The sequence below is a fragment of the Kryptolebias marmoratus genome, linkage group LG14 (assembly GCF_001649575.2).
Source record: "Kryptolebias marmoratus isolate JLee-2015 linkage group LG14, ASM164957v2, whole genome shotgun sequence".
Taxonomy (NCBI): domain Eukaryota; kingdom Metazoa; phylum Chordata; class Actinopteri; order Cyprinodontiformes; family Rivulidae; genus Kryptolebias; species Kryptolebias marmoratus.
Window position 1 is genome coordinate 8,623,163 of NC_051443.1, and position 21,335 is coordinate 8,644,497.

Genomic DNA, 21,335 nt, shown 5'->3' on the forward strand with positions numbered 1-21,335 from the left:
AATTAAACGAAATAAACATTTGAAATATATGAGTTTGTATGTAATGTATGAATATAATATACAAGTTTCACTTTTTAAATGGAATTACTGAAATCAATCTACTTTTTCATGATATTCTAATTTTATGACCAGCACCTGTATAGTAACTGGAATGTTTTTGTATGTTTGTTTTGCAGATTAAAACAGCACAAAAGAACAAACAGAGCTGTCCCCAGCTCCACAAGTTACATACATGTGTGTGACAGTGGACAGGTTGTGAAACGAATGCTTCTCAAGAGATTTCAAAGTGTCATCATCAGCAATGTATCTGAAAAACATCCAACAAAACAAACACAACAGTTTCTTTTAAACTTACTGCATTTTGGAGAATTTGTAGTAATTGGGCACATATTGAATTTCTGGAAGAAACAAAATACTTATATGACCAGATTTGGTATTACACTGTATTATACAACTTTCATATTATCACACCAAAGGGGTGTTTTGAGTTAGTGTGGTACCAACCGCTCAAATTTGAAAATATCAAGTGAGTTAATGGAAACAGCTCAAGGTTGTCCATTGGTCAGAGCTCCTCTGCTTCCAGCTGAAAGTAACAACCTGTCTCAGCCTGAAAGTCTTCCCAAGCAGAAAGATGTTGGTGAATTAGTGGCTGTGGTTATAACCAGACTATCTCCCTCTCCTTTGGGCATCAGTTTCCTCTTTTTAAAGATAAACTTCTCTATATGTATAATGACTACAAGGGTCTGAATAATAATACCATCCGTAACAAAGATCCTTTAAGCTCACTGAATCCTCTTTTGAATCTCTTCAAAGCTTGACCATCTTCTCCAAACTAGACCTTCACCATGCATACTATCTTGTGCTCATTAAGGAAGAAGGCAAAAGATGGCCTTCAACACATCTTTGGGTCACGATGAGTGTCTGGTCATGCTCTTTGGTTTTACTCATGCTCCTGCTGTTTTTTAGGCTTAATGGGCTGATTGTTGGAGTCAGATTTCCAGCCACACTGAGCAACTGAGGGATGAAGGGTCTGATAAAACCAAGACTATTTGACCTAAATTCCAAACATGATGTCTGGAGAAAATCAGCCTCTACTATTCCAAGTACTGACCCAGCAGCAAATTCATGGTGGTGGCAGCATCATGCTATGGGGTGTTTTTAGCAGCAGGGTCTGGCAAACTTGTCAGGGTTGTGGGAAAGCTAAATAAAGCACAGAACAGAAATATCCTCAATCAAAATCTGTTCCACAGAGCTCAGGACCTCAGACTGGACCAAAGGTTCACCTTCCAATATGACAATGATCCCAAAGCTCACAGCAAAGGCAACGCAGATGTGGCTTAAGCCAGTATCTCACTGGGTTAACACTGTTGGAGACTAGTTGTTCATTCAAAAGTGCAAAAAACAGGCAGATGTTCAGTTACAGTCTCACTGGATTCTTACTGGTACCAAGCAAACAACGAGCAGTGCAGCCGCACTTCGTGTGACCAGTTTTAGAAAGTCACAGCCTATTTTAGTGTGCTTGAAAAACTTTGTTGTAGGTTGTGGCCATTGTTTCATTGCCTCTCTCCACCTGCATCATACCTGCCAGTATCCCTCCAGTCCAGATGTGTGAAGTTTGTTGCATCAAATCCAAAAAAGACATGAGGCTGCAATTTCTGTCAAAGATGCTTAAACTCAGATGTCAGAAGTGAATACGTGTGCAAGTGTGATATTTCAGAGTTTTGGGGTTTTTTTTTAGAAATGTATTAAATTATATAAAGTTCAATTTCACGTTGTCATTATCAGTTACTAGCTGTAGATTTTTGAAGGAATTATAGAGGTTCTAGTAAGTCAACCTATTGCAAGAGTGGCAGTCAGGAGGTGAGACATCTTTTAACAACCATCAACAACACGAACACAACAGTCTAATCAATGCATTGTATTTCTGCCATCAAACACTTATGTTGCAGCTACAGCTGTGATAACACTGCAACCAACTACAAAAGAACAATAGATCTCAGTCTTTGACAAAATACTCTGAGAAAAATACCACCTGCTATAGTCACTAAGGCTACATTAAAACCACCAAGATGTATAAATGAGCCAATGACTTGGATGTCATTAAACTTACTCAATGGTGACAAAACAGAACTCCTGTTTGTGTCCGCCAAGGCCTTACTCTATAAAATTAAAGTCTTAGTCATTGATGGCTGCCCCACCTCACCATGTCAAGATGTCCACAACCTGGGTGTCATTCTGGGACAAATCCCTCAATGCATTGGCCCCTCAGTCAGATCAGATCTCCTCCACCCATGCACACAGTCTCAGAAACTCCAATCTTCAGCCACGGGTCTACTTTCTGTCCCTTGTATCAACCTCTGTAGCTTTGTGGACAGAGCCATCAGTGGGACAGCCCCCACCCTCTGAAACTCTCTCTGAGCTGCGCAATAAGACATCATTGGACTCTTAAGACACTCCTCAAAACTCACCCCTTAAATACCATAAGTGTTACATGTCTAGTTTTTTTCTATTTTTTTATTTATCTTCATAATTGACATCCTGTGAATTGTCTACTTGAAGGAAAATGGTTAACATGAGGAAAAAGAGAGAGAAAAGAGTCTTACATGTGAGAAATGTTGAGCAAATTGGCAAATGCATTTTGTGGAATAGAAGAAATGTTTGTCCTCACAAGCCACCTGAAACACAAATGCAACATTTTTCAGTCCTGACACCACTTTTACTGATTACACTTTGTGCCATAAAATGCTGTTACTTACACCTCTTGTGTGGAAGAATGGAAAAAAGGCATCTCCTCCACTCCAATACATGAAACACTGTTCATGTCCCAGTCGCACTTACAACGAGGTGGACAGTTCTCCAAAGACAGAGTAAGTCCACCAATCATGGAAATAACAGAAAGGGGTTTCACATTAGGCTTCATTGTAATCCGTGCGGTTCTATCAGGCAGAGTCTGCACAATAAATGAAGTTCAGAAAGCAGCTGGGCGGCCTACAAGATCAGGCTAAATACGTAGTTTGAGTCAGAACCTTCAAAATAAAATGTAGAGGTAGGACTTTTAGAAAAGCATCTATAAAGTGAAGCTGAATGAAACATTTCACAACAAATAAATGTCTCAAGTATCATTTCTATCAGTGTTAAATATTTCAAAACACTTTTTTTTTTAAATCGGCCATTTCAGCCAAGAACTTTGGCAAAGGAATTTGCACTCAGATTGACACTGAAAACAAATCAAAAACACACATATGTGTCTAAAATACAGTATTACAGTATTGTGCTTTTGCTGTATATACATCTTTTTTTATGTTATTCATGTAAAAAATGATTTTTTTTTACTTCCTGTCATGTGTTAGTTCAGAGACAGATCTAACAAACACAAAAAGCAGGAGGCAGACAAGTGTGTAAAAAATATTTTACTAAATCCATATTCTTGTACAACCTTTTACAAACACAAGAAATGTAAAAAAACCCAAAAAAAAAACAGTTTAGATCACAAGTCGGTGGTGTTTAACAGTTCAACGCTTCACCAGTGGTTAATTTTGTTTGTTTACCCAGTTAGAGAGCCAGATTGCTTTAAATCAGTATTTACTTTAGAAAAAATTTATAAAGGATTAGTTACAAGGTTTAGGAAGGTTGACAGAAACAGATATAAACAGTTTCCATCAGCATCTGAGCAGTAAGATGTAGTCAGAGGAAAAAGAAAGTCCATCATCCTCTAAATATCAGGACAATAAATATTATCTGGTCTTTACCAGGTTCCAACATTATTCAAAACTTATGTCAAGTGCACAAAAACACATAATAGATTCCATCAATTTTATGTGTGTAAAAAAGTGCTTGTTGTCAAATAATAAATATTAAATTCATGTTTGTGTATACCATCTTTATTTGTAGACATTGTTTCAAAGATCAGTGTCCTCCTGTCTAAATATGCATTAAATCCCACTTACTCCCATGAAATAGACTTTAATTCCATAATGTGGTTGGGAGGAACCTCAAAAGTAAGCAAACTTTTTTAAAAACCATTGATGAAATTGAGAAATACTTTAACAAAATATTTAAAGACAAGAACTTAAATTGAAAATTACAACCCTGAAAGGAAAGGAACACGAAGCGCTGCAGCAAAACTGAAAGGTTGTAAACAACTTTGTTTTCAAAGTGGCAGCATCGGAGAAGGTGTGGGAGCCATCTTGAAAACAGGGAGCTTGTAGTGTGAGTCAGACTGCCGCTGTGTCCCGAGTTTTACATTCTGGTCTCTTCAGGTGGTTGATTCATACATTCCTGAAGGACCTGGTGCAAAGGCAGCCACTTCTTTATTGAAGCTTTGATAGCTGAAATCCATCTGTACAGAGTATCAGAAACATCAGCATAAATCCATGGGTTAATGTCTTCAGTCGATGCTTTCCTAATGTTATACAACATCCCAATCCAGGGATTCTGAGAGCACCTTTTTAAATCATTTATCAACCTTGTGGTTTTTTTTTTAATGGAAAGTCTGGTCATTTTTGAAGAGGTGTTCTGTCAAATAGTTATCAATAGAAATTTATCAGCTGTGATATTAGTCATGGAGTATGAGGAAAATGGCAGAAGTCTTCACCCTGGCTAGGTTAGGTTAACGGCTAGCCAAACACAGCCCTGTTTTATATTGTTTTTCAGGCTTAATAAACAGCTCATTATTAAAAAACAACATACAGTTGTGAAAGAACGCAACATTAGCTAATTATAAACCTCAAAACTTTTGCATGACACTGTTCGTACAGTTTGTCCCAGTTTTCTCAGTCGTGTTATTGAGTGAATGTATGTGTGCTGAGGCTGCTGAATGACTATTAAGTAAGTACTTAAGGATTATCAAGATAAATAAGGATTTATCAAGATAAAACACAGCAACAAGTAATCACCAAAATCACCGGATCAGAAGCTGTGCAGAGCCAGTTGTCACTTGGTCTTTGAAGAACCTGGAGGCTGCTCAGGCCTCAACAGAACCATGACAAGAAGGCAGGATTTGGTTCAGAGCCAATTGAGGGTCAGAGGTCAGCAGTCTGTCCAAGATCACCTAAGGAGTCTTAATGCTTGCACAGGGTCGGCGAAGAGGCAGCTGATGCAGCAGGAGTCAGACGACGCGCAACACGAGCATGTATGTTAACATTTTGTGAAAAACTGATTAGATGACCACAAGTGTATACACGTGTCCAAAACAATCAAGGTTGACTCAGATCAGAATGAACTTTTCAGAGAACAGTTGATGAAAGATGACACTAGGTCAGAGGTCATGAAAAAGGGGTGCATCTTCATGCTAAATAGAGTTCTTTAACACTGTCAATTTTGAGTAAGAGCTGTTTTATAAGACTCAAAAATGATATAAAAAACTTTCGTTAGGCTAGCTATTAGCCTAGCCCGGATGAAGATTTCTGCCTTTTTTTCATACTCATAGGTTTATATCTGACATCACGGCTGATAAGGTTCTAACTACTGATAACTGTTTAACAGAACATCACTTCAACATTGACCAAACTATCCCTTTTAAATTGATGCAATCTGCTGGCTTTCTTTGACAACTTTTTACCAATTGGTGTTTTATAATTTAATACATCTGATTGTATTCTATCATAATTGTCTGATTTAGACTGTAATGTACTGCATGCAGTTTGATATGGAATGGGTTTGTTTTTTGTTGTTGCTTTGTTTGTTTTTTGGTATAGTGCCACAACATGAGTTCAGTCTGGTGCTGTATAAATAAACTGAATTGAGTGTAATGTGAAAAATGGCCAATGCTGCTGTACTAACAGATTGATGAAACAACTTTTGTGTGTCAAGAAAGTTGAAGAACTGGGTCCTTTACCGTTTGTTTTCAGCAAAATTTTCAGCACAGAAGTAGAAAGTCTTAAACTCATCCAATGGCGGTTTCAGCTCAATGATGGACTTTTTGGATCCGTGAGGCTGCTCTCGCACCATGTAACCCTGAAGGTAGATTCCACCTGAAGACAGAGACAATGATGTGTCCCTTTTTTATATAACTAATTTATTTATCTATTGTCATGTTATGAAACATAAAAGCTCAGCTATTTATTCAGAACTAAAGATTCTCTGGATCCTATTATACTATATTGCAGCCATATTCCACATGTTTTAGAAACTCAAAATAAATCAGCGTTACGTAAACATAAAGCAGAATGAAAACACTTAACACAGACAGCACACACTGCTGGTGACAGACAGTTAGAAAGGCAGTAAAAGAGCCCGAAACCTTGAAACCTGCCAGGTTCATACCATGTGCATGAGTTGCCCGGATACCGCTGTACAAGTACAGACAACCATCCTTCAGAATGCAGTAGTACTGCACTGATGTGTCCTTGCTTTTGTCCATTTTGTGAAGTAATCCAAGACAGTCAGGGTTCTTCAGAGCCAGCGGGGGCAGATTAGAGTTGTGTCTCGTTACATCAATCCACACGTGGTTCTGAAATATGAGGGTTTATTAATATTTTAATAGTACCCTAAGAAGCATATATCCCAAATTGTCATTTTAATTCATATTGTGATAAAAGTCACTGTCCAAATTAAATGCAATTTAAAAAGCTGCTGTTCCAAAGTCCCTACTATTTCTGGCAGATATTGATGTACCTGTGTGATAGGATGAATAGCTCTTTCCATAGCTTCCAACCACCTGGAGTCATAAAGACATTAACAAGAAAACCATGAATCCTAAACATTTTAGATTTTAAAAAGCTATTGTAAAAGAGTGCCCATGGCTTTCGCATGAGTTCATTTCTAACAGTGAATTAGCCATTTGAGCTTTAAAGGTTTTTGTGTCAATTTGAATTACAAATAGAAAACAAGCACATTTAATTTTAGCTCAGAATGGTTGTAAGTTACCTTTTCATTTCTTGATTGGAAGTGGCACAGAGGACGTAGACTCGGTTTCCAGACTGAGGGTGGCACTTAAACACAAATGGCTTCCCCAGGGATTTATCTGGACCCACCACAGCCCCTTCCAGCTGTACTGATGCTAAAGGCTGCCTCTTGCCCTCATCCTGTAACAACCATTTCGATATAGTCCAGTTTTAATGTCAAACGGTGATTTCTTTAATATCTGTGTCGACTATTATTTTTGGAGTCCATGAATTCACCTACATACCCGTTTGTGTTTGTAGTAGTAAAGGCAGCAGTCGTGTGTAAGAACGAACCACCTCTTCCTCCAGCCTTTGATCAGACCAGACTGGGTACGCTTATGGAGGTAACCACGACATGGCGGTCTAGGTGTGTTAGGACCTCGACCAATGTCTGATCCAATGGTCAATATAAGGACATCTGGACCTGCAATATTACCAACATTCCAGTTTACTTATTTGTTAAGCTTTAATTCTGGTTACTTTGAGTTGCAAACGTATTCACGTATCCATCATTGGTTACCTTTTGATCTACAACTAAAAAGTATAAAACTGAAAAGTGGTGCTCGTATATGTATTCATGCTTTCATACTCAATACTTCGTAAAGCCACCTTTTGCAGCAGTTCCAGCACTAAGTCTCCTCTGCTATGTCTCCGTGAGCTTGGTGCATCTATCCACTGGAATTTCTGCCCATTCTTCATGAACAAACTGCTCTAGCGCCTTCAAGTTAAAAGGGCGTTGCTTGGGTACAGCAGTCTTTAAATCATCTTCATCATTTCATTTACCCTATGTAATCTGAAGCATTTTTGTAGAATTGTTACTTTTAATCAAATTTAAAACCCAATTAAATTCCAGTTTGTGAAGCAACAAAATAGAAATGTTACAAAATCTGGGTGAATATTTTCCCAACCCACTGTATTTCTGGGGAAAAGCCACCAGTGCTCCGTCTGGTTACTGCTTAACAAACTAGCAGTCGATCATACCTTGTCTCGCTAACTTAGCAGCTTCAGAATGAGGAATGCTGGTGACATCAGTCCCATTAACAGCGAGGACGTAGTCTCCGACCATCAACCCCGCTTCCTCAGCAGCTCCATCTGAAACCAAAGGAATGACATGCCTTATCTTGTAAAGAGAAACAATAAAGACCAACATTTTTCTAGATAAAAACATTGCAGCCTTAATCTTTTCTGAACAAATGGTTACAACTTGGCCTCTGTCTAGTTTTAAAAATATACTGACTGGATTTGTTCCACCTCATATTTTGGTAAAGATGAAGTGAAAGCTCTAAATTTACTGATATTAATATTTTCATTTACTAACAAGTGTACAGTCTGCCCCTGTGGTTTAATAGGACGGCACTAAAGTGCAAAACTAACATTTCAGAAAGGAAACAGCAATACTTTAAGAAAACACAACTTCTTCAAACAACTTTTTATTTTCAAGACCCTGGCAAGAGGTTTAAGGAAACGTCTTGTTTCTATAGAATACTTAGCAAGAATTTAAAGTTCGAAGAATATCAGAGGAAGCTTGAATGATAATGAAAACTATTTATCAAAAGGCATTTATATAATTTGTTAATTTATTTGTGATTTAATATTTTTTTCACTTGCTATCCAAAATTGTGTCTCCAATATTCAAATGTAGGGGCATAGATAAATTACCAAGTCAAGTCTATTGTTTATGATTTTAAAAATATGACTTTGGCTCTGCCTTGCAATGGACTTTTGAATCAGCTACAAGCAACCCTCCTTTATCCTGTTCAGGTTTGTTTTTTATAGTCCCCAGACAGCGCTGTGTGCTAATTTCTGACACTGGATTTTATTTGTGCTCTGCTCATGCCAACTCTTCACATGTGTTCGCTTCTCTTCTGCTCTTCATCTTCACTTCTATTAGTTTTTAAAATGGTCTTTTTGTAAACGAAACCTCTAGCATTCACTTGCTCATCTGTTTGTGTTGCAGAACAGCAAGACAAGTCTGAAATAGTGATACAGCACGTAGGCATCACTCGTCAATCCCCAATATTAAAATAGTTGGAGATAAAAATGTGTAATATGATTATAAACACTGGTTTAAGCAAATATAAAGTATCAGTTAACAGTTCTTTACCACCCAAAGGTCTTTATCACTACTAAGTTTAGTAGCTTTAGGAAAACTTCAATAAACAAAGTTCCCTTTTACTGTTTACTTACTTTTACTTTTCCACTAAACTTTTATGATGAGTGACAATAAAGTAAGCTCTTTAAATCATGGTTTCACTTACTTGTGTCGACCTCGGTTACAACAATAGGTTTAGAAAATTGGATTCGAAAACCCCAAGGATATTCTCCCATCCCTTTGTTGATCTTGACAGTCCGCTCTCGAACTGAAAGAGAAGAAGAAGTACTAAGATATGCAATCACTTGCATAGTTCTGGGTACAAAATGCATAAAACCTGAACCATTTTCCCAAAAAGCTCAACAGACTTCAGAATCAAAATAAGCTAAAACAACTAAAGCTAATTTTCTTACATAATTACCAAACCTCTAGCTTACTTGACTCAGGCCGAGTTCTGGTTATGAGACTGTGCCGAATGTCCCCTGAGCATACATCATCCCCTTGGTAAATCCAGGCTGAAGAGTGGAACGTCTCCGTATAAAAGCCCATGTCTTCATTGTCTTGAACTGCCATGTCTGTGGAATGTGTATCTTCTGATACTTGAAAAAACACAACACATATCAATGCAAGGAAGAGCACAGTCCACTTACGGCCCATAAAATTGAATGATGGGCATCGCAACATGGATGGTGATTTTGTATGTCGGAAGGACCCAAATGCAGACAAGAAGGAGGCAGTTTCAGAACCTTGACAAGATTTTTTCATAGAATAAACTAAAATAGACAAAGAAACTGGTAATGAGCAGGACACACAAATGGAAGAAGACAGTCTTATAAAATAGTATTTTGAATTATGGCTGTTGTATTATTTCATCATGGCCATCCCCAAAAGTCTTGCAAAATTTAAGCATCTGTGTCATGATTATAACTTTAAAGTTAAAAATAATTGTATAAAATTTTAAAACCTGATCAATCTGAAGAGGCAAACAGGAAGAAGTTTAACCAGGAGTTTATTTAAGCTTGTAGGTCTGACTCTAAACGATTAGAAATCTGAAGCAATTTTAAACTAATACACTTTTAAATAACTTTTTTTGCTTTGAATATAAAAATGGTTAAGTGCAGACAGTCAACCTCAAAGTTACCTGATTCCTCTGTGAGATCACTGGTTACTGAGTTTCCACCTGCAGAGCTCCATTCCCTGCTCTCCTTGAAGAGTTTTCGTCTTTTGGCCCAGTGGTCAGTGACGCCGCTGTCTCTGTCTTTATGAAGCAAAGGCTTTAGATGATCCTTTGTCTCTGAGGAAGCTGTCGTAAAAACAACATCACAGGAAGAGTTTTACAACCAAGTAAATACAGATTCATTGTATTTATTTGACTGAATTTGAAGAGACATTGACTTACATCTGTACACGTGTTGTTTGTCTGTCTTGGTAGTCCTAATGAGCAGCTCTTTTGTGTTGACAGCTTTGTCCGTGTGATATAATGAACTGTCTGCTGGTTTGTTTGACTCTTCTGTTGCAATTTCTTCCTCTACAACCTTCATATTATTCGTCTCATCACTGGTCAGCTGTAGAGTGGGACTGCTGACTGTTTTGGGCTCAGCCTTCTCCGCAACCTTATTTTTCTGTAACAAATTCACTTCTATGTCCTGTGAAGTGGACATGCAGACATCTTCCAAAACTCTTTGAAGAGATTTCTCTGCACAATTTTCTATACTCAGTGATAGTTTTAAATCCTTCTGCAGGACGTTTTGCCCGAGTGGATCACCAGATGCGGTCATAACAGAGGACTTACTGTCTTCTGGTGAAACTAAAACTGAATCATTTGTTCTCAAACTTTTGGCCTCTCCATCCTCAAACAATATGCAAGGATCAGTCTGTGCCATTAGTTTCCCTGAGCCACTGCAGGGAGGAGGAATGACCTGGATAGCAAAGCTTCTTTGGTGTACTTCCTCTCCGAATGGTTCTGGGTTGTAAACCTTCCTCGTGTCAAGTCCCAAGTCCACAAGTTCTCTTTGATCATCTTTATGTTCACAATCAATACTGTGCAGATTTTCAGTGCTGTGTTTTAGATCAATATCCTGTTTCTTCTTGCTGTTTTTACTTTGGTCTTGTTCATGAGTAGGACACATATCACGTTTCTTGTTTGAACTTGTAATACAGAAAGACTTCGAAAATGGTTGTTCTCCTTTGTGGGTTTTTGGGTCCTCTAAGATAGACCCAAAACTCTGTCTTCTTCTTTCAAATGTAGAAAACCTCTCATCAAACAGTTTCCTCTTTACGGGTTTTTCAGTTTGGAAAGGAAGAGAGCACATGATGAAAGAGGAAAAAGATTTGTTGCACGGCAGCAGAAGGTCCTCTTCAATCGATCCTGGACCCACTGACATCCCAGGAAAGGTCTGTCGTCGTTTCCTTAGCAACGAGCATATCCTGCTCTCAACTGTGGCAATGCTGTTCTTCCTAACCCAGGATTTTTTCCTCTGGCAGTAGATAAAATCGTTAGTGAAGCTGGACCTGTTGGTAGATGTGGAGGGTCTCATAAACATGGGCTCATAGTTGTCAGGTTCTGATAACAGATCAAAGGGTGTCACAGCTTCTCTTTCCTCTGCTTGACCAGAAAACAGGGATCTGGACTCTGTGGAGAAGGTTTGATGAAATGTCCTTTGGTGTTTATCAGCAGGACTACAAGCAGCAATCCTAAAGGAAGCCAGGTCTTGTGTCAGGTCTTCCAAAGTGTAGTATTTCCTGTCTGCAAACTGTTGAGGTGGTGGAACATGACCAAACTGATCCCCGCTGTATTTCCTCTCCCCTTCAGGTTTCCTTTTTAACAGGAATGCTGAGCACGAGGAATGATTTAGGTCTACTGCCTTTTGTTGAGTATAATTACTGCAACAGTGACAGTAATTTAATTTGCCCCATATGTTTGTTGAGCAGACAGATTCAGAGTCAATACGATCCTCTGTTTGTTTGCTCATACTGCCGTATGTGAAGCTGGAAGTGATGGTTTGATTTTCGTTGTGGCCGGTCCCAGTTCGTGACGGCTGCTCCAATGACTCATGGTCAGGGATCCATGTTCCATCACATTTACGCTTACTAATCATTTCAGCACTGTCCCTGTTTTCATTCTTGAAAACGCATGTTCTCTCGATGCCAAATGGATTGACTTGTAGAGTTTGTTGAATTTCAAGCTTCATTTGCAGCTCATTGCAGTTAATGTTAAAGATGTTTGTTACAGGTGTTGATGAGTTGCTCGGATTTTCAGATGACGGTTCACACGAGTGTTGGAAAACGACCTTTGGAGAGGAATTTTCCATGTCATGAACAGACACTGACGTTACTATTTTCACTGCTTTCTCTCCAACCACTGTAGTTTTGGTATAAACACTCCGGTGTCCTGGAGATGAATCAACGTTATACTCCTGTTTATATTTGTTTTCACTCCTGCATGGGTGCTCTTTGTCTTCAGATTTTGACAGAACAGTTTCCTTCCGAAGAGAGTCGGTTTCACCCTTTTCAACTGTGTCGTCTTTGTAGCAGGCACTATCACTTGTGTTCTGCTTTGGAATCGTGAAAGGTGAGGGACTTTCTGCAAAAAAAGGAACCTTAATGTTCATTTTATGTTACTTTATGCAATTGAAATATAATTAGCCAAACATTGGCTGTAATGCTGATTTGGAACTGAGGTTAAGATACTGAAATAAATGATAACATTGGCATAAACAGGTGTCAAATTTTAATTGTTCATTACTTTCTATACATCCATATCTAAACATAATTTCTCACTGGGTGCAGGGGCAGATTTAGATCATTTTACATGGGGTGACCTTTTTGGCAGGTTGACTGTAGATGTTGGTTTGTAACATAGAAATAAAATAATAAATTATTCATTGGGTAAATTACTTAAACAGAATATCCACAAATAAACACTCAATAAATGTATGGCATAGTGCTTTTATTTCCTAGACGTTTGTAGTATTGTCAAAATCCACAACAGAACAATAAATGAATGAATTAATGAAAGCGCGCAGTCTTTTGGTGCTCAGAGTATGTGTTGTGGATGACTATCTTACCAAATTTTGGCTCATTAGATGTAAAATTAAACTTTATATAACTGTTTCTGTGTTTACTTAGCTTAACTGTGGCAACCATTTTGAATCAGGCTGACTCCAAAAACTAATTATTTGGAGAAGTCAGTGTATTTTATAAAACTGCACCCCATACGGGGTCCCAGAAGTTGAAACTGGAAGGGGAACAGCGTCCCCATAGGCTGGCCCGAGTCCAAGTTTTAAGCCCCCTTCATGTAAACAAATGGGATATTGCCCTAACTAAATTTAAAAATGCAGCAGCTGGTTTTGACTCTGATGGCATCATGGTGACATAACCCTTGAAATTGGTGTCTAAACCCTGTTTAAATGTCAGAAAAATATACTTATAAAAATTTATTCATACCTCTGCTGAGTTATCTTGTGAATTGAAGTCACTGAAAAAAAATATCTCTGTCAATATGAGACTGTTTGCCAGTGTGAGCAATACTTTATTACAGGAAAGAAGAAGTTCCAGTGCTTAAGTGGTTTGCTGAGGTCCAAACACTGGCTGGCAGCAAGCTGATTCAAAATGTGCAGCAAAGCTAAGCACATGATTAACCTCACAGCCTGTACCCGTAGAGCCTTCACTCACGTTTGCTGCTGCTGGAGCTCTTCCTCCTCTTGCTGTTTCTTCTCCTCCCCCTCTTGCTCATTCTGAGACCCACCAGACTCACGTCTGCTGCAAGATGCAAAACAGCCAACTCAAAGGTTTTGCATTTTTATTACTTTCAAATTGATATCTGAAATGAAAACATGAGCACCTTTGTCTAAATTGAAGAGATAAATGTGTGACCTCTGACTGCAACATGGTTTGGGATGTATTTTGGGTCTGTTTTATTTTCTGTGTTCTCCTGACATTAAACTTATTTGATTAAAGCATTTAAATCAGTACATTCTTGTACTTTTAAAATAATTATGTAAAACATTTCTATAACTGATTAAGTTAAGTTACACATGCATTTGAATAAGTTACACGTGCATTTTTAATTGTTTCTTAGAAAAATTGCTTTTTTTTGTCTGAATGTAAATATGCAAAAAATATGAAAAAACCACAAACCACAAAAAATCACAACCATTTTAAAAATCAAATTCATACAACACAACTAAAATTGTATACATTTAGAAGCAAAAAATAAGAATAAATGAAAAAGTTGAAAGTGAAAAAACGACTGATTACAATGAAAACAAAGTAAATAAAGTCAGTCAAACGCTATCAGAGAGTACAAATCTGAGTATTGTGACAGGATGTCTTTTGAAAACTAGATTTCAGAGGTTCATACTGACAAGCTAACAAATCCCTGCTCACATTTTTGGTGTCAAAAAAGCTTAATACTTACATATAGATGTCAACTCCTGATGGGTCTTTATCAACCAAAAGGTGTCAGATAATGCCAGTCTATCACGAGCTGCTGCTTTTCCACACTCCTCACACTGTCTGCACGTCTCAGACTGCTCTACTTATTGTTACTATTCTTAACATAAAGCAGCTTACTGCTTTTAATCTTATAAGTCGGCAGTGATGCTAGCATGAACCTTTTAATTTACGCATAGATTTCCACTGTCCAATAGAAATTTAGGACATGTATGCAGACAACACAGTCACATGGACATATGGATATACAGTATGTGTGAACATACACACACACACGCATATATACATATATATATATACACACACACAAACATTTTTACTTAACTTCAGGCTTCTTGCCAATGCAGACTCTTTCCTTGGGCTTGCTCATATAGCAGCATTCCACCAGGGTTAAGTTGTCTGCCCTCATTCATGAATGTCTTGTTCAGTAGCTCATTTCTCATCAGAATGTCCTGGTTCACCAACACCTGACACGAACCTTGTTTATCCAGGCGAGGTCTGAGACATCTTACCAGCTTCTCTATGTCTCACGCTCCATTACCCACAGAGGTTACTTGATGTTAGAACCAAGGTTTGAACCCCTGATCTTCCAAAAATTATGCAACAATACCAAGCAACCACAGTTTAAGCCATCAACGCATATAAAGTGCCAGTCATCAGATATCTCGCTGGTAAAATAGCCTTGCCAAAGCAGGAGATAGAAGCCACTGATGTCAAGTAGAGAAAGTTCCTCACAATACATGAAGGGTTTCACCCTAACTCCAACACCCTGAGACTGTACACTAAGAGAAAGGAGGGAGGAAGAGGACTAGTGAGCATCAGAGCCACTATACAGGATGAAACAACCCAGATCCGGGATTACATCAGGAAGAAAGCCCCCAATGATGATCTGCTATTTGAATGTCTCAGGCAGCAGAAACCCAGTGTGGAAGAGGAGAAAGAGGAACCCTTATGGAAAGAAAAGCCCCTGCACAGCATGTACCACCGGCAGATTGAGGAAATGGCTGATATCAACAAGTCCTACCAGTGGCTAGAAAGGGCTGGACTGAAAGACAGCAGAGGCACTACTCATGGCAGGACGAGAGCAATAGAGACTGGGGTCTATCATACCAGGCAGGACTCAAGATGCAGGCAGTGTAAAGATGCCCCTGAGACAGTCCATCATCACATAATAGCAGGATATAAAATGCAGGCAGACAAAGCGTACATGGAACACCATAACCAAGTGGAACAGGAACATCTGTACTAAGTATGGACTGGAAGTCCCACAGTCAAAGTGGGAGACTCCACGTAAGGTGGTGAAGAATGGCAGGGCTAAGATACTGGGCTGAAAGAGGAAATAGAGAAGTTGTGGAAAGTCAAGGCCTCAGTGGTACCAGTGGTCATCAGAGCAAAACTGGAAGAGTGGCTCCAACAGATCCCAGGAACAACCTCAGAGATCTCTGTCCAGAACAGGAACCTCCTAGGAACAGCTAAGATACTGAAGAGAACCCTCAAGCTCCCAGGCCTCTGGTAGAGGACCCGGGCTTGAAGTGAAGTGGTTCAAATAGAATAATGTCTTTAAAACCAATGACACATGTTAATAACTACAGAGAGGTACATAACGTGGAAGTTGAAGCTGGGGCAACATGAGCTCCTCCTGGAGGCTGGCTGCACTATAAGTTTAAGTTGATGTAAACAAATGAGATATTTCCCTGAATAAAAAATACACCTCAAATAACTTTATTTGAGGAGTTGACTTCAAATGATTCACATAGGTCTTCCATTGCGGATATATGTTCAAATATTTGTTTTTCTAATTCCTTTAGTTATTTATGCCTTAAAAAAACATGATTGTGTATGGAGATGCAGGTGGGATTTTAGCTTCATATTCTTAGTGTGCAAACCCTGGTTCTAAGAATACAATATGGCAGCCCACATCAACAGGATGTTTAGAAATATAATGTGAGACAGAGATGATTTGTCCATCATTTTTGTGTCAGTGTTTAAAACACTCAGTAAACATTTGTATGTATATATGAGTTCAAACGTACAACATGAAATGTTTGTATTTTATTTAGTTGTAATCAAACTTTGACCAAAGATAGCTGGGGTCACAAGCTTCTGCCACTGTTATTTTGTGGGTCAGAGGCTGAAAAGTTTGGGAACGAATGTTTTAGTTACAATGAAGACTAAAATATAATATTCCTTCATCAAAGGGTCCTAGGCGAGATAGTAGTAAAGAGATCAATACAAAAAGGAAAACAAAACCAAATTAATTTAAAATGTTGACTCAAAAGGAACCGGTTTTTCTGCCTTTACAAGGTGAGTGAGAACCGTTTAAAAGACTGGGAAGGATAGGTTACAGAGTCATACCAGCTGAATTAAATGCATTTCAGTCTCAGAAAGAACAAAGTAAACCTGTTGTTTTTTTCTGGTATGAGTCTTAAAAGTAGATCAGATGAGCAGATGGGAGTGTCTGAAGCCTCGTTGTACAACTGTTAGTGTCAAGCTGGATGGCAACGGAAGTGAACCCAGAGTGCAGACTCATTCTTCCAAAAACAAAACTAATTTATTGAATCAAGAAAATAAATAAAAACAAACTGCTGACGTGGCAGCAAACTAAACTAAACAAAAATCCAAAGCAGGGCATGGCAATGAGGAAACAAAACATAGAATCAGCAACGACAAACGATGATCCGACAGGGTGTGAGAGGTATTTGAACACTGGGGTTGACGAGGTAAATGGAAACAGGTGAGTGAGGATAATGGCAGGCAGGTGGAGATGGGCGTGGCAAGGAAGGCAGAAGAGTGACAGGGGAGGAGTGAATACTGAGAACAACACAACCAGGAAAAAACCAAACTAAAATAATAACTCAAAACTCAAAACCTCACAGTTAGTGCAATGTCTCTGACAGCGAGCCACTTGCTCACTGGAATCACTCTACTGTGTAATAATTTAAGTTTCTCTCTCCTGTACACAACTTATTTTATTAGGTTTTCATGTTTGTTTGTATTTAAGTGTTTGTTTTTTATATTTTTTTACCTTTTCAGTTTAATTCTGCATATCTAAATTTGAACTAGATCAGAAGATTAGGAAAGAATAATCCTCTATTTGTGGGGAAATTTCAGTGTTTCAGCAGCAAAGTGATGGGCAAATAGAATCACAACTATTTTGTGTTTACTGCTTTTTGTGTCTTTTTGCCAACACGAGCAGCTGTGACATAACTCATTTCCCTTTGGGATGAATAAAGTCTTCTGAATCTGAAAATAAAAGTCACATAGAGACTCACAAGGTAAAACATCCAAACATTGCTAAAAAGTCATTTAGCAAAGAGCCTCATTAACCAATTTATTATTTTTTGTCCATTTACGATCACAGTTTGAATCTCTTTTAAGAATTAAAGTTAAATATGCTAATAGCAATTAGTTTTAAATTTAGTATGATATATGTAGATCTTTTCGAGACCCCCACTTTGTGTTTCATGACTCCAACTTTGAGAACCCCTGGTCTAAAAAAGGATAAGGATGCACATGAGATATAATGGTAAGTATGTGAACCTGTATTTGTTTTAGAGTGTAATGCTGCAGAATACAGCTTTTAAATACAGACCATGGGCCGTGTATGTCAATATTATCACCATAATTCAACACATAAAGAAAAAAAATGTTGCATGGTTTTGTTAGTGGCTGGAGAGGAAAACAAGGTTTTTAGAGGAGCTGAACAAACAATTTGGGCCTAAGCTTTAACAACATGCAGGTTCAGCTGCCTCATGGGGGAGTGAGTGAGAGTTTATGTGTAGCCAGGAACTCCAATGAAGAGGTGCAAAAACTCTGTGTACTCAGCCTCCTTTTGGAGTGAAAACAACCCCCCCCCCACTTTGACATTGACAGCAAACAGAAATCCTGAGGCTCTTGCTAAGCAAACAGTGTTAAATAAAACTGCAGTATTGCTATTAAGCTTTTAAGTGCCCAAATCTTATGATCTGACAGGTATAGAGCTATTTAATGTCACTACAGATCAACAATTGTTAGCATTATAACAAAAACACTTATAAATATGGACTAAAGTTGATCAAGTTTTCGATGACTTGCATACACATACACATTAAAAGAAAAAATGTCTGTCACAAGTTACTATTTAATCCCTCTCTGTGGCTGGACTGAAGGCACAAATCTCCCTTTTTTATTAACCCCCTCAGTTTAGAGAAGCAAATAAAAGTTGTCTTGCTCTCCCAAACTTTACATTACTTTTAGTTTAGACAACAAAATGTAGGTATTTATGTCTTCTTTCACACAGTGTGTCTCTCACGGCCGTGGGGCTTATGGTTTTCCCTTGACTCCCACTATATTTGAGCTTGGAATCTTCTCTTTAAAACTGGGAGTAAAGGGGCTTTTGATCTTGTCATATCTCCTACGTAAAACACTGTAGATACATAAAAAATTATGTGTGACCATCAAACACATCCTAAGAGTTTGGTTTTGTTTTTTATGGTAACTGGATAGCTGGCTTCAACTAAAAATTAATTGAAGAAATAAAATTACAGCTATGTTACAGTCTAATGTTGTGCCATATTGCATGATTTAAGACAAATCTCTCTTATATTGTTGTATTTTCACCCTTTTTTATTTAGCTTTCTGCCTGACAGCCTATTTTATTGGTAAAGCTATTAGCTAGGAAAAGCGTCAGAGCTGTGCATTAGAACATGGTGGGTTCTTAATTTGTTTAGAACCCAAAAACACTGAGGATCTGTAAGCTGTAAATCCAAAGGCAGGTCTGACAGAGTCAGGCGAAGGAGGCTGAGCTGGACCAACTACTTTGTTTCCTAGAAGTCATTAAAAATAGTTCATATTCTTAAACCTCATTTCTGTGTTTGCTTTTCTTTGAATTTCTTTTAAAATTACATTTTTCATCCCAGTCAAAGCTCTTATTTTGTTGAATTTCCACTTTTATTTGCAAACTGACAAACAGACCGCTTTCAGTCAGAAGCTAATTAAAGTCCACTGTAATAAAGAGTGCATGAAGTCTTTCCTGTTCACTGCAACAGCTTTGTATAACGTCTAAATAAAGGCGGGGGTTGTTCTTTTATCACATTTCTTTCTTAAATATCTGAGAAGCATATTCGTCTGAAGTTTTGGACACACTCCAGGAGATGCCTGGAATAATTTAATTATAAGCAATTTGTTTAATTTTGCAAAGTCATCAAATAACTGCAGGGTGTGGCTACAGTAAACACAGCAGACGCCTTGCATTGTGTTTGCCCTGACTCCGACCTTTCAGGAGCAACACTCGTTTTCTAAGGTACTCTGAGACTTTTTTTTTAATCTGCAAAGGTAATGTTTTAACTTGCCCTCTTACTCATGTTCAACAGCCACACTCCCTGATGTGAGGTGAAACGTTCTGACAGCGTGCACGCCAAGAAGGCAATGCCTGTCAGACAAGGAGCCTGGGGAAAACTCCCGCCGCTGCTCCCATCAACTTCACCACAGTTAATGTTGCTCTGGACACATGGACTTCCATCCTGCTTCACAGTAAATCACATCGTCCAGTGGGCTTTTCAAAGTAAAACCCCAGTAACACACTGGAGAGGGCTAGCTAAATGAAGCATGCAAACAGTTTAGAACCTGTGAACTCGATTTTAGGAAATGTCACCTATGACAGGAAAGCACCTTTTGTGATATCAGTAAAAACTGTAAATTATAAAGAGAATACTTGATCCCAGTGTACGTTTTTTGTCGGATGGACTGTTACATTTACCCGATGACACAGCAGAAGCAGACTAAAATGTAAATGCCTAACAGTCCTTGAAGGAATGCATAACGCCTGCCGCTTTTTATGCCAGATTACCCTGATTACACAGTTACCCTGTGATGAGAAGGAACAAAACTATAGCCATTTTGATAAAACCTTTTAAAGGATATGCACAATCTTGCGTGTGTTGAAGACTCTCCTGTCAAACTTTAGCTTTTTATCTAAATTTGACCGAGTTATAGCCAGTTTTGTGTTTTCTAATATGAGTTGGCTGTAGTGACTATCTTAATTTGGGTTAACAGCAGAATTTATTCAGTTGCAGACCTACATGCAGTGATTACTTTCTGAGAGTTTCATTCAAATCTGCCCAGTGGTTCATGAGATATTCTGCTAACAGACTGACATAGCTGACTATGCTAATGGAAAGGTTTTAAACAAAGATATTGGTGATCAGTTCATTCTCAAAGTATACATTGGGAATGACTTTCAGCTACTACCACACCAAATTTCAGTTCAATATCTGTAAATTTTGACTGAGTTATGATCGTTTTTGTGTTGGCTAAGATTGATTATCTGTGGCAGCCATCTTGAATTGGACTGACTCCAAACATCAATCAGTTGCAGATGTGCATATGTTGATTACTTTCTGGGAGTTTCATTAAAATCTGCTCAGTGGTTCATGAGATATTTTGCTAACACAGCAGACAAACACATGCACACAGTCATAGGCAAAACAATATTGCCCTTTGACTTTTGGCAGCAGGACAAATGGGAAGAGAAAGCAGCACAATGCAGTGGAAAAAAATCAGATGTGAGTTTCGAGTTGACTCCAGAGTGAATCTGGGTTTTGTCCGCTTGCAGTAAATCTAGTGACTCCTTATTGTGCTGCATTCACAGGTTTAATAATAGCTGAACACAACCAACCGAAGCAGTTATTTGAGCATCAGTAGTGTATTTTTATCTGGTTTCGGCGTATATTTAACACATGCAATGCTGGCCATGAGAATCTGGAGAGAGGACTGAATTAGCATCAGCCAATCATGTGACACTTTTGAGAAAACCAACCCCCCCCCCCTGAACTTTTCTTTTCTAGACCTTTAGGCCAACTTGTTTAGTCACAAGACCAGCTCAAATTTCAAGTTGCCCTGAAAAAACCCACAAGATGCAGCTGAAA

General features: G+C 38.4%; 2 protein-coding genes across 2 annotated transcripts in view; both read right to left on the minus strand.

Moving 5' to 3' along the window:
• LOC108246452 (thyrotropin receptor) overlaps positions 1-2,920 on the minus strand; it is a 36,508-nt gene extending 33,588 nt beyond the window's left edge. Inside the window, exons 1-3 of the mRNA XM_017434004.1 lie at positions 2,757-2,920; positions 2,604-2,675; positions 233-307 (exon numbers count right to left, since the gene is read on the minus strand). Coding sequence (XP_017289493.1) covers positions 233-307; positions 2,604-2,675; positions 2,757-2,920 — 311 coding nt within the window. The remainder of the gene's footprint in view (positions 1-232; positions 308-2,603; positions 2,676-2,756) is intronic.
• A 486-nt stretch (positions 2,921-3,406) lies between these two features.
• pdzph1 (PDZ and pleckstrin homology domains 1) lies at positions 3,407-14,506 on the minus strand. The gene is made up of 13 exons (XM_017434000.3): positions 14,396-14,506; positions 13,651-13,737; positions 10,376-12,559; positions 10,118-10,279; positions 9,414-9,575; positions 9,143-9,244; positions 7,866-7,976; positions 7,130-7,308; positions 6,868-7,025; positions 6,616-6,658; positions 6,265-6,451; positions 5,837-5,972; positions 3,407-4,339 (listed from the first exon to the last, which is right to left on the minus strand). The coding sequence occupies exons 2-13, from the start codon at positions 13,709-13,711 to the stop codon at positions 4,240-4,242; spliced, it is 3,585 nt and encodes a 1,194-aa protein (XP_017289489.1). The 5' UTR covers positions 13,712-13,737; positions 14,396-14,506; the 3' UTR covers positions 3,407-4,239.
• Positions 14,507-21,335: the final 6,829 nt, after the last annotated feature.

What these genes read in the sequence shown, in the direction of transcription:
- pdzph1 (XM_017434000.3), bottom strand. Translation starts at nt 13,711, where the DNA reads ATGAGCAAGAGGGGGAGGAGAAGAAACAGCAAGAGGAGGAAGAGCTCC. An exon ending in CAAACAACACGTGTACAGAT is followed by an intron (nt 10,280 to 10,375) that starts GTAAGTCAATGT and finishes TTTTTACGACAG; the next exon opens with CTTCCTCAGAGACAAAGGAT. An exon ending in CTATTCATCCTATCACACAG is followed by an intron (nt 6,452 to 6,615) that starts GTACATCAATAT and finishes CTCATATTTCAG; the next exon opens with AACCACGTGTGGATTGATGT.